The sequence below is a fragment of the Rhinoderma darwinii genome, chromosome 10 (genome assembly GCF_050947455.1).
Source record: "Rhinoderma darwinii isolate aRhiDar2 chromosome 10, aRhiDar2.hap1, whole genome shotgun sequence".
NCBI classification, from domain to species: Eukaryota; Metazoa; Chordata; class Amphibia; order Anura; family Rhinodermatidae; genus Rhinoderma; species Rhinoderma darwinii.
In genome coordinates, this window is record NC_134696.1 from 24,839,120 (window position 1) to 24,852,948 (window position 13,829).

Genomic DNA, 13,829 nt, shown 5'->3' on the forward strand with positions numbered 1-13,829 from the left:
AAGAAGGCAAAACCCGTCCCAATAACAATATATTGCCTGCAACAACAAACCCAAGAGTTCAACAGACAAACGGCAACCAAGACCTATTGATCGGCATTGCACGGACAGAGGCGCACAACTCCTTGTCACGGGACTGTGGTTGCTCTGTTAGAAGGCAGTGTAACAATAAAAATTCCTTCAAGAAACATAGAAAAAAATAAAAAATGAGCATCACAATGACACTATTCCTAGCTCATATAAATAAATCTGATATAAAAAGGACCGAGAGCGTCCCAGAAATGCCCCCTGTCCGGGTCGGGATTATGAAATGCACAATGATAAGTGAAAGTGCTGAGAGATTCCGTCCAGATTTCAGTGTTACGCTTGTGGTCGACATCGGAAAAGCTGAACAATTTGTCGCGGATCACGGGACGATCGCGAGCGGCGGCAGCTGGTCAGGGAGGCAAACACGATCTACTGCGGCGTTCTGCAACTTGGATCTCCCCACTCGCCGTGATGCTACAACTCCAAGCATGCCCTAGGGATAGCCGAGATGCTGGGGGTTATGGTTTGACAACAGCCTATGAGCTATAGGTTGCAAAGCACCGACCTACAGGGTCAATAAGCATTGATATCATTTCTCCTGCGAAGAACAGTTTTGATTGTCATCAACGATATCATTGATCGCAGTTATCGGGGTTTTTCGCTCCTCACGCGGATGTCTTTACTTTTTTTTTTTTTTTTTTACCATCTCACATTCATGGTCACTTATACCAACAACACGGGGGTAACAAGACAGTAGAGCTATTGTATTTGAATAGTGCTATACAATAGAGTCCCAGTCAAAATCATCTTGGATGTCGTCTGCAGGAAGGGGGCGACGTATGTGGAAATTTGTGGACGGCATCATGTGAGGTTGGTTCATGACTCCGTGGTGCCCTGTTAATAATAATAAAATCCCATATTAACAATTATGCCTTTATAGTCAATAGCATTATTGCGGAAAATGACTTATTGAACAGGATCTCCCTCCATTTGCAAAAAGTAAAGCCGCCGATAGAAATATTTTGCTGGTAGATCCGGTCAGGAAATTCCTTATGGCAGTAAGCCCGTAACGGCTATATACCGCTCTACATGTTGGTATTAACTCCTTTCAACCCCATAGAAACGGAATCAATTGCCGCGCTTATCTGGGCGACGGCTGCCGCGCTTATCTGGGCGACGGCTGCCGCGCTTATCTGGGCGACGGCTGCCGCGCTTATCTGGGCGACGGCTGCCGCGCTTATCTGGGCGACGGCTGCCGCGCTTATCTGGGCGACGGCTGCCGCGCTTATCTGGGCGACGGCTGCCGCGCTTATCTGGGCGACGGCTGCCACGCTTATCTGGGCGACGGCTGCCACGCTTATCTGGGCGACGGCTGCCACGCTTATCTGGGCGACGGCTGCCACGCTTATCTTAGATTTTTGAGCCAAAGCCGGAACTGGATCCAGGATGAAGGAGAAGCGTGTTCTTTCTTTATATTTCTCACTCCTTTTGAAACGACTTCTGTCTTTGTCCCAAAAAACTGCATCAAAATCTAACAAATCACGATGTGTGAACAGAGCCTTAGTGTCCTGTTATTCTCACAGAGGTAACAACATACCTGACAAGCCGGATCCTGTAGTGTTCATAGGTGGTATATGAGAGTAACCTGGGGGTCCCATCATGGAAGTAGGAACATTTTGCCTGGAGTCCAGATAAACATTTCCTGAGAAACAGGAAAAAAAAAAAAAGGAATAAATCACATGAAACAATTTCTTACGGGGTCTTATGTTGTGGGGTCATGCGTGTACACATGACCGGTCACACAGTCGTGGGGTGGATTTAGAGCTGTATTCTTAGTGTATATTCACAGCTTGTAGTTGGACCTAGTTTTTTGCCAAAGTACCAAAGGCTAACACCATGCCGTTTTCTTAAAACCGCGCTTCTACTGCAACGTGTGAATACACAGTTAAGCGCATAGTTGCGATATAGAACAATCCTATTCATTTTCAACCCCTTAAGGACCAAGCCTATTTTGGCCTTCAGAACTGCTGAAATTTTTTTATTTTTGTGTTGCCCCATTCTGAAAGCTGTATCTTTTTTTTTTTTGCGAGATAAGTTGTAGTTTTCAACGGCACCATTTTGGGGTCCATATAAGTTATTTCTAAAACTTTTTTTTACATTATTCAAAGTGCAGTTTGAATCACATGTTAACTTAAACGTGTCGTTATAATACCATTTATGTGGGGGTTTTTGTTTTGTTTTTTTACACTTTTGATGAAAAAAAAAACACTTAAAGAAAAAAAAGAGTAAAGTAAAATAAAAATATTTTTTTTTTCTATATTTACAAACTTTATTAAACTTACTTTCATTATTTTCTTAGTCCCACTAGGGACTTCTGTGATCCTTTATATAAGGCTTGTATACTCAGTAAAGCAAACATTATAGCGGGTCAGTAACAATCTGAGAAGCAATCTATTAGGCTGTGCCCTGGCTACACATCAGCATCTGTTTTACAGGAGTAATGGGCTGAAAGAGGTTGTCCCTTCCCGCTGTCAAACACCTTAGGAGGTCACAGTTGCTAAGGGGTTAAACAACTGGGATCAGAGTCCTCTCCGATCCCGGCTGTAATCACGGCCACACTCCCACGGTGATCCAGAGTTGCGGTGTCGCGTGATCACCCTGACATACACGTACGGAGTTGGGTTAAGGGACTCAATCTATATCAGTCTTTATTAGTTCCGCCATGATCTGTTTTTCAAATCACTGATGTCAATGGGTGACAGATGGGCAAAACACATGGAAACTGATGACAATTTGTCACTAATCACAGAGCAAAACATAACGTGGAAAACCATGGTTGGTAGAAAAAAGGGAACATGTCCCCAAAAGGGGTGCACGTCCATTCAAACCATGTAAGACATTCAAGTCTAGGATATTTATTTTCATGGTGTTGGGCTCCATGCACACGACCGTAGAATTTGTCCATAATTACGGACCCATTCATTTCTATGGCCAACGGACACCTTCCTATATATTTACGGGAAGAAGTCCGTGCCATAGAAACCTTCCGTAAAAGAAATAGGACATGTCCTATTTTTTTATTTTATGGACCGTGCTCTCATACTTTAGAATGGGGGCACGGCCCGTAAATTTGGACGGCTGTCCGCGGCCGCCAGTCCCCGTAATCACGGATCTAACTTACAGGCACTGCCGTGTGCATGGGGGCCGAGTCGGTTGATATTTAACCTGCTATTTCTCTACTTTCTACACTACTAGGAGTTCCTTACCTGTCCCAAGGTGCTGTATAGGTTTCGTACTATGCATGTTACCATGACATACAGGAGACTGCACATTGCTCTGCGGGTGGATAAACCCAGTGTGATTGAAGAATTCACTGAGTGAGGAGCACAGGTCTGCAAGCTGAACTTGATCCAGTGACCAGTTCTTCAGATCCGCTTGTCTCATACTTTCCATTAAACCTGAAGTAAAAGAGGAAAAAAATTATTTGCGTCTTTTAAATACCCAGAAAATAGAAGAATGTGACATAAATGAGTAATAAGAGGAAAAGAAGCAGCATCTGAATATATTACATTTTTCGTTTACTAAAGAGCAGTCATTTTCCATTCCCCTCCAGATACAGAGTTAGATCTGTATCTGGTTGAATATAAGAGCTGCAATCTACTCAATATGGAGCGAGATCCCCGGAACAGTGCCGGGCAGGTACAGGGAGGTGAAACTTTGGGGGCAGAAAAAGCTCCATGACTCTGGCCTAGTGCAGTAAATCCCCAGATTTTATCATCATATTTTTAGGTCGTGAAATCTCCTTAATTCATAGCGATCATAGGTCCTTTTTCCTTAGACAGAACTTCAAAACTCCTATATAGACAGTTTAGAGATAACATGCTGGCTGCTTACAGCCACCACTAGAGGGAGCTGCATATTGTCTTATAAACATGGGGTCTATTTTACTTTGGACAAGCCCTACTTGTTAGATAGGTCCCCTTGACAATAAGCCGATAACAAATAGGCCCCCTGCTGTGACCCCCAGCGATTAGATGTAATCTGTGGCGAAACCTGTCAGTAATTGTTTAATTTCCCTGCAGCGCCACCACAGGGGAAATTAAACATTACACAGTGTCCATTAAAATCTATAGGTTGTCTTTTTAATGCAGGACAGGTCCTCCAGCGTAAGAGACACTCTTTTTAGTCGCTCTCCACTCAGGCCAAGAGATGATGATCCTGAATAGAGGACCTCCTTTCTGTTAACTCCGAATTCCTTAATAGGGTGTATGGAAATAGCTTTTCTAAACTGGACGACCCCCTTAACTGGTTCCCGACCGCCGGCTGTGTTTTTACGGCCAGCGGTCAGGGTCCTTAAAACCCGAGCCATAGACTTTTTACGGCTCGGGTTTTAACTTGCTGCCCGCGCGATCGGGCAGCTGAATGTCGGGTCTCCGGCTGTCAGTGACTGCCGGGGACCCTGAGGAGAGGATAGAAGCAGCTTTCGCTGCTTCTGTCTTCTCCGATGTCTTTTTACACAGCGTTCAATGAACGCTGTGTATAGGAATAGAGAGAGCAGCAGCGGCGCTGTCTCTATTCCTCCCGGTGATCATGTGACTGGTCACATGATCGCCGGGTGCCGTTAGTGGCAGACTGCTGCTGGGTCTTACTAGACCCAGCACAGCCCTATTAGTGGCAATCGTCACTATGAGAGGGCTGATTTCCCCTGTAACTGGGGCTGCTGTGCAGCTCCAGTTACAGTGGAAAAACATGGTGTAAAAGAAAGAAAAAAAATATATAAAGTTCCCCAAAGGTCTTCTTTGACCTTTGGGGGACAGACCATAGTAATAAAAAAATAATAAAGTAAAGTGCAAAAAAAATGTAAATAATAAATACACATAAAATACCCACCCCCCCAAAAAAAAACGTTCCCCCCCCGCCAATCATTGTTGTAACGCTAGCGCTAACCCAATTACCCTAATATAGACATGTAATATATAAAAATTTACGGTAGACAGTGGCGATCACAAATAAAAGGTCTATTTTAGGGTAAAACTATGTTATTACCCCAAAAAAATAGCTGAAACGTAAAAAAGCTTATTTTTTTACTATTGTTTTCAAACTTTATGAATAAAAATGCTAAAATAGCAAAAAAGGTGTGTATGAAAACGATAAAAAAAAAAAGAAACCTGTATTGTCTACGGAAAAAAACGTCGCTAAAATCACGTCGTTAGCCCAACAAATAAAAAAGTTATAGCCATTTAACTAACACGTGCTAAAAATGGCTAAACGGTGTCTGGTCCTGAAGGCGCAAAATAGCCCCGTCCTGAACTGGTTAAAGGGGTTTTACGATCAGGGACATTTATGACATATACATATGTCAAATAGATATTGGTCCTACCTCTGGGACCTGCACCTATCTCTAGAACGGGGCTCCCAAACCCCCGTTCTACCGCTCTGGTGTTCCCACTGTAGCGCGTGATTTACGACTATGTTAGATGAAAACAGCGTAGCTCGCGGAGCTGCGCTGTTTTCGTAACTACCATTCACTACTATAGGACTTACGGAAACAGCGTAGCTCAGCGAGCTACGCTGTTTTCATCTAGCATGGTCGTAAATCACGCGCTTCAGTGGGAACACAAGAGCGGTAGGACGGGGGTTAGGAGTCCCGTTCTATTAGATGTGGAACCCGCATCTATCTGACATTTATGACATATCCTGTGGATGTCATAAATGTCCCGGATGAGAAAACCCTTTAATGAGTTCAATGGCAGTATGCAGTAAACTTTTCCCAAGTGGTGGCTCAAGATGGCCAGCACTACGTCTATGCAGGGGCTTTGGTGCTCATCAGAAAATGGAGCTGCGATCAATATAAAGATGTGCGAAGAAATTAATCCGCAAAAAAAATTAGCAGGAAATTTACTTTTATCTGGGCTTTAAAGGAAACAGCAAAACCTTTGTCCGATATTGCAGCTCAGCCCCATTCACGAAGAAATACTTAAAAAATGAACTTTAGGTTGGTTGTGTCATGTGCAGGTTTATAAAAAGTGTGGAGAGCCCCTTTAATAGCCACAGAAATTCTTTTGCAAATGTGGTTTTAACATTTAACCTTTTTCATGACTCCGATTCAGGATCCTTTCCCAGTAACACCAGGAGACCAGCATTGCTGGAACATAGTTTCGCTCCTCTTGTGACTCCATACATGATTTGCAGGCACAGCTTTGGAAAGGTGACATTTACGTGCCATTTCATACGGAAAAGACGATCAAACGTTTGTGCAAAACTAAACAGGATAAACATGGAAGTTGTAAATTGAAGGTCCCACCGTAGACGTACACAGAACATAAATCAGCAGCGGACGCCGGGAGAAATGTATATGTAATACACGCATGTCGGAGCAGCCCTGATGTCTGTGTGTTTTATGGACGCTTCACAAGACCTGAACTTTTAGTCTGCCAAATCTCAAAGACAGAGCAGCAAACACCGCGGTTAATTCCTGGGCCTCTGCTCCTGATCCAGAGATGCTGTGCTAGAAATCCCATACTGGTTTGGATTACAAATGGACAACAGATGCATAATAGAGAGAACTGGGGAAGCAGCCATTATGGGAGCTGAAAAAACAAAAGTTCCACAAATACCAATACAGATTTGAGATCTCCAGAAAGCCAAGACATTATTAAAACTCAAAAGGAAGCCGCCATTTTGGAGCCCTAGACTAAATGACAACAATGTGTTACATGGAGAGTCCTGCTCTTTACCTTGGAACTGGGAGAGATCCACATCTGACCAGTTGGCACTGCTGGCAATACGGCAGCTTTCTTTGAGCATGTCTAGAGTCGAGTACCAGTCTGGGGAGAAAAGTTATAAAGACATTCAGTTTACTTAGTTATGCAGTGATACATCCCATTACTACTCCATAGCTAGGCAGATTTGCCATTCAGGCGTCTGGGAAAGCTTGGTAACAACCCATAGGCCTTATTTACACGAGCGTGTTAAAAGTCCGTGCGACGGCCGTTGAAACAGCGGCCGTACAAAGGACCTATGTAATTCAACGTGGCCGTTCACACAGCCGTTGTTTCAAGGGACCGTGTGAAGGGTCCGTGGGAAAATAGGACATGTCCTATCTTATCACGCATCCCTCCATAGACTCTCAACTATGGCGGATGCTTGACATCGCGTCCCGCAGCGCTGAGCACGGATGCACCTCGGACGTGGAAAACTAAGAACATTTATTCCTGTTGTACAGAATCCCAGATCAGACAAAGTGTTCCTGAATCTCATAATCTTAATTAAATAGGGACTAAGAATAGAAACTGAAAACCCAGGCCAATATTACAAAATTATTCTTGTTTACGCACCAGGGAGTGAGAACTAAGCACTTTCTCTACTTCTTCATACGCACAGTACAATACGCCAAGAAAAAGAATACCATAGTACGTTTCTAGAGAATACCACGCCTCCTGATTAGTATGTGGACGTCACACAATAGCGCCACAGTCTTTTCTGCCAAAACATCCCCAATGCCATTGTACAGTATTTTACTTTATGTACAGGGCATTGTAAAAAACAATTGAGTGTCTTCAATGGGATCAAACTTTAAGGCTATATTCAGCTTTGCAAACAATTATTTTCAATGCTCTAATGCATGTAAAACACGAAAACGGAATGAGCTTTGCAAATAGTTTTAATTAAAAACACTTTGGGTATCCAGATCCTATGCAGAGCTGTGAGTCTCCATGGTTACAGACTACAAACACACCCTATGTAGTCTGATCCTGAAGTCGTATGTTAAGTCTCTGCCACTTTTCCTTGCTGACCTACAGACAGTAGAAAAGTGACACATCACTGCAGGGTCAGACTACATATATTGTTTGTAGTCTGTAACCATGGCGATATAGGAATGCATTAGAGCTGGGAGTTTTTAATCAAAACAATTTTCAAAAGTTTGGCTTTTTATATACACTGGAGCAATACAAAAATATATGTTACAAAGATGGACATAGTCTTTAATAAGTGGAGGTCCTGCCTGTAGTCAAGTGAATACTATTTGCAGGTGGAGTCTTGCGGCACAGAAGGACAAATCTCAGCTCCGTCCTAGACTCCTCCATTCCTCTGCAGCTGCTCTCAGGGTTTCATATTTTTTCTAATGAAAAGTGTGAGCTCTACTGACAAATATAATGCAAGATACATGGACCTGTTCTTACCTGAATTACAAGGTAGCTGCTGCTGTGTTAGAGAGGTTTGATGTGTAATAGGTTGGTGCTGATGATTTGGGTGATGTTGTATATGCTGGTGTTGTGCAGAATGCTGAGCGGCGTGCTGTGCTTGATGCGGCGAGTGCTGTGCAGGGTGCGGAGCGCGTTGCTGAGGGTGCTGCGGTTGGTGTGACGCTTGTTGGTGACAGTGAGATGTGTGCTGGTTGGGGTGTTGATGATGTACTACAGTGTGATGTATGTGTGGGGACTGCTGGGACTGCTGTGTATGGATGGGAGTGTGGGACATGTGCACTTGTCCCATGGAGTCACCCACAGTTGTGCCAAGATTACTCGCATGGCTATTTGTCAGGTTATTTTGGCTACCGTGCTGCTGAGAACTCATTGTGCTACTAGGGGAGTGCTGATATGAGCAGGGTGAATGTGTCTGCTGGGAGGATTCTGACTGGAGATTCATCAGTCCTGGAGGAAAAGAAAGAAAACAGGAGATTATGGTTATTTCACAAAAGTTATTGATCCTTTACTGTATCGGACCCGCTTTAATCCTCCTTATTATACACAGCGTCATATCTCCTAACAGGTTTTGTTTTAGTAAATATATGGTGCCATTCCTCTATTATTCCTACTGGAAATGTATGAAAACAGTAACAACTGAGCGTTACCATTCCTCGTGTTAGTCTTGCACTGACCGCGCTGATTGGACAGTGACAGAATATTAGAGACACGCCCCATTGACAAGGAGAATGTTAACGCCCAGTTGTCAAAACTTTCAAATATTTCCAGAAGGAACAACAGAGGAACGACACCATGCAGATTTTTTGGAAAAGATGCTCCAGTATTGTTATTTTATGGAGAATACAAGTAGTAGTTCCTGAACCGGCTTCAGAAAGAGCTAAACAAGCAGGGACAACCTCCAATTAAATGAATCTCTGGTTGACGGGTCATAAAATATTAATTTAGGAAAATCTCTTTACAAAAAAGGAAATATCTGGAGGTTTCCTTGAACCCATTGTGAATTTGCAGCTCTGGCCCGTCAAGCCACGGACTCCACAAGACCTCTGAAGGTTCCTGTGGTATCTAGAAGACGTTAGTAGCAGATCCTTTACGTCCTGTAAGGTGTGAGGTGCGGCCTCCATGGATCGGACTTGTTTTCCAGCACATCCCACAGACGATCGATCGATCAGATTGAATTTGGAGACCAGTCAACACCTTGAACTCTTTGTCATGTCCCTCAAACCATTCCTGAACAATCTTTGCAGTATGGCATGGACATTATCCTGCTGAAAGAGGGCATGGCCACTCGGGAATACCGCTGCCCTATAGGGGTGTACTTGGTGTGCAACAATAGATCCACACGAATGCCAGGACCCAAGGTTTCCCAGCAGAACATCACACTGCCTCCGCCAACTTGTCTTCTTCCCAGAGTGCATCCTGGTGGCCTCTCTTCACCAGTGCGACACACGCGCACCCGGCCATCCTGGCACATCAATGAGCCTTGGGCGCCCATGACCCTGTCGCTGGGTCACTGGTTGTCCTTTCTTAAACCACTTTTCGTAGGTACTAACCACTGCACACCGGGAACACCCCACAAAATTTGCTGGACGCTGATGCTCTGACCCAGTCTTCTATCCATCACAATTCGTCCCCTGTAAAAGTCTCTCAGATCCTTATTCTTGCCCATTTTTCCTGATTCCAACATCTCAACTTCAAGATTGGACTGTTCACTTGAGGCCTAATATATCCAACCTCCTGTCTGGCGCCATTGCAACGGGATAATCAATACTATTCACTTCACCCGTCAGTGGGTTAATTTTATGACTGATCGTAGTATACAGAGACACCCACCCGTGTTTGTCGTCGAACAGTATTTGTCGGACTAGATATATTGGGACTCATTTATGTTTACTGCCTAATTAATAAAACTGGCCTTGGTGTCCATAACAACCAATCACAGCACAACTTTCATTTTTCCAGAGCAGCTTAAGAAATGAAAGCGGAGCTCTGATTGGTTGCTATGGGCAAGGATAGTTTTAATGTTACATTTCTGTACAAGTTGTTCACAGAAACTGCAGCAGGTTTCTAGATCAAAACTTTATTTATAAAAGAAGTTGACAACGTCAAGTGCTGGGAGATTATTCTATCAGTGATATATAACTTAAAGGGGTATTCCCAAAATCATAAATTATCACCTATCCACAGGAAAGGTGCGAATTTTCTGATCGCTAGGGGCCCCACCGATTGTGAGAACATGAGTCCCGAACTCCCGTTCCTCCTCACTGCTCTAATGAGTCGGGCGGCGGTTGAGCATGCGCGCTGCTGCTCTATTCAAAGTCTATGGGAATGACAGAAATAGCCGAGTACAGAGCTCAGCTGTTTACATCATTCTCATAGGCAGTGAATGGAGCAGCGGGCACATGCTCCTTCTCACTGTGGTAGAGCAGTGAGGGGGATCTGGGTATTCGGTATCCTGGTACCCACGATTGGTGGGGCCCCCAGGGATCAGAAAATTCTCACCTATGCTGTGGATAGGTGATAATTTATGATTTGGGGATAACCCCTTTGAACACTGCATGGTCTGAAGTGCTTAGGACCCCTTCGCTATGCCTACCTTGACTTATAGACTGAGCAAATACATTCTTGTATAGGCTTCTAAAAGAGTCACTGAGATCTTCAAAGTTATATTCGGGGAATAGTTTTTCTCGCTCTGGTGTGTTGTACTGGGACTGCTGCGTTAATGTTGGGGCGGGTTGCTCTGGATGGTTCGTTACCTAGGATCGAATGAGAGAAAACATTTTAATAGCGAGAAAATACTCCAAACGGTCTATTTTTTTAACCGGTTAAGGACTAGGCTGTTTTACAGCTAAATGACCAGAGCAAATTTCACAATTTTGCTATGCGCTTCTTTACATGACTATAACTCAGCAGGTGAATAAAGTTCATCTTTGAATTTTACACTCTTTTTAAAGGACAGATAGGGCTTTGTTTTAGTGGCATTTGTCAGTATATATCATTTTTTTTTTTTTCACTAAAGTGGGCAAAATTGGAAAAAAATGCAAGAATTTAACAATTGCGTCGGTTTATGCTAGCATTTTTCACACACGGTATGAACCACGGCCAAAATTCATCTCCTTTCACATTCTTCCACTTCTCCCGTGCATGGGGATACCAAATATGTGAGCCTTATTCACTGTGCGGGCATGTGCCAGGGCTTGGCATAAAAGGAGGCTTTTTGGCCTTTTCGGTCCAGGAATTTTGCATTTGATTTTATAGCAGCATACTGTTTTCTGGGGGGCCTAATGCTGCTGAAACATTAGAATCACCCCATAAATGACTTCATTCGCACAAGTAGACCCCACAAGGTTTCCTTCAAGGGGTTTATCATATTTTTAGCAAGTCCAGTTTTCTTCTGAAAGTTTCTTGAATAAGATGGAACAAAATAAAATCAGCACTTTTTTAGCAAATGCGTCAGTTTAGGCTAGTATTTTTCACACACGGTATAGACCACGGCCAAAATTCATCTCCTTTCACGTTCTTCCACTTCTCCCGTGCATGGGGATACCAAATATGTGTGCCTTATTCGCTGTGCGGGCATGTGCCAGGGCTTGGCATAAAAGGAGGCTTTTTGGCATTTTCGGTCCAGGAATTTTGCATTTGATTTTAGAGCCGCATACTGTTTTCTGGGGGGCCTAATGCTGCTGAAACATTAGAAACACCCCATAAATGACTTCATTCACACAAGTAGACCCCACAAGGTTTCCTTCAAGGGGTTTATCATATTTTTAGCAAGTCCAGTTATCTTCTGAAAGTTTCTTGAATAAGATGGAACAAAATAAAATCAGCACTTTTTTAGCAAATGCGTCAGTTTAGGCTAGTATTTTTCACACACGGTATAGACCACGGCCAAAATTCATCTCCTTTCACGTTCTTCCACTTCTCCCGTGCATGGGGATACCAAATATGTGTGCCTTATTCGCTGTGCGGGCATGTGCCAGGGCTTGGCATAAAAGGAGGCTTTTTGGTCCAGGAATTTTGCATTTGATTTTATAGCAGCATACTGTTTTCTGGGGGGTGTAATGCTGCTGAAACATTAGAATCACCCCATAAATGACTTCATTCACACAAGTAGACCCCACAAGGTTTCCTTCAAGGGGTTTATCATATTTTTAGACAGTCCAGTTTTCTTCTGAAAGTTTCTTGAATAAGATGGAACAAAATAAAATTACCTTTTTTTTTTAACAATTGCGCCAGTTTATGCTAGCTTTTTCACACACAAAATGGACCACGGACAAAATTCATCGCATTTCACATTCTTCCACTTCTCCCGTGCATGGGGATACCAAATATGTGTGCTTTATTCACGGGCATGTGCCAGGGCTTGGCATAAAAGGAGGCTTTTTGGCCTTTTCGGTCCAGGAATTCTGCACTTGATTTTATAGCAGCATACTGTTTTCTGGGGGGCCTAATGCTGCTGAAACATTAGAAACACCCCATAAATGACTTCATTCACACAAGTAGACCCCACAAGGTTTCCTTCAAGGGGTTTATCATATTTTTAGACAGTCCCGTTTTCTTCTGAAAGTTTCTTGAATAAGATGGATCAAAATAAAATTAGCAATTTTTTAGCAAATGCGTCAGTTTATACCAGCATTTTTCACACACGGTATAGACCACGGTCAAAATTAATCTCCGTTCACATTCTGCCACTTCTCCCGTGCATGGGGATACCAAATATGTGGGCCTTATTTATCACATAGAGATGTAGGAGGGCGGACGATAGAAGAAGATTATTTCACAAATCGCTTTTTTTCAAAGCTGGTTTTACAAAACTCAACAGAGTTTCTATAACACTTCCAAAATATCTGCTCTCGAAGCAGAAATCCCAAAATATTCATCTAGGGGTATAATGGGAATTTATTTTTTGGGGTTTTCTAAAATAAGAAATTTCAGGTTAATGCAAATGGAGCTCTCCAGCAGATGAACTTTAGAAAACATCAAACATGACATCCACCCCCCACCCATTCCCTCCCTCACCCTTGGAGTAAAATCAGGGGAAAAATAAAAACGTAATGTAGGGCAAATATATTTTCAACAAATTAACTAAAATCTAATAATTCAGAACAGTGTGGTATTTTTTAAAACATGGCTCAATGCACAGGCCTGGTTGCGAGGGACATGAGGGACAGAAATATCGGGAATCTTTGCGGTGCCCGTCTTTTCTGCAGACGCGGCACTTTTTCTGGGGGTTGCTTCTGGTTGCTGTTGGGGGAATCCGACTGACGAAGTGTCTTTCAGTCAGTCGCGTGACATCCTCAGACTGGGGGCATTCTCGGGTGTCCTGAACATCAAAAATGAGGCCTTCAATAATTTTCTCCTGGAAATCCAGGTATGTGTCTCTGCCTCTGTTTTTTTTATAGAGCACAAATGAGTTGTGGATGGCCACCTGTAACAAATAAATGGCCACCTTTTTGTACCAGGTTTTAGTTTTGCGTTTTACTAAATAGGGCTGTAAAACCTGGTCGCTTAAATCCACCCCCCCCATGTACTTGTTATATTCGGACACGCTCACTGGTTTGTGCTTGTCCGATGTTGCCCCTCTTTCCCTCACTGCCACTG

General features: G+C 43.3%; 1 protein-coding gene across 2 annotated transcripts in view; it reads right to left on the reverse strand.

The window, feature by feature from the left end:
• Positions 1 to 767: 767 nt before the first annotated feature.
• The window catches only part of FOXJ3 (forkhead box J3), a 69,268-nt gene continuing 56,206 nt past the window's right edge, over positions 768 to 13,829 (reverse strand). For both annotated transcript variants that reach the window (XM_075839527.1, XM_075839528.1), the window contains 6 exons: positions 10,825 to 10,984; positions 8,208 to 8,678; positions 6,762 to 6,851; positions 3,291 to 3,482; positions 1,622 to 1,726; positions 768 to 918 (listed from right to left, as the gene is read on the reverse strand). In XM_075839527.1, coding sequence (XP_075695642.1) covers positions 803 to 918; positions 1,622 to 1,726; positions 3,291 to 3,482; positions 6,762 to 6,851; positions 8,208 to 8,678; positions 10,825 to 10,984 — 1,134 coding nt within the window. In that variant the 3' untranslated portion in view covers positions 768 to 802. The remainder of the gene's footprint in view (positions 919 to 1,621; positions 1,727 to 3,290; positions 3,483 to 6,761; positions 6,852 to 8,207; positions 8,679 to 10,824; positions 10,985 to 13,829) is intronic.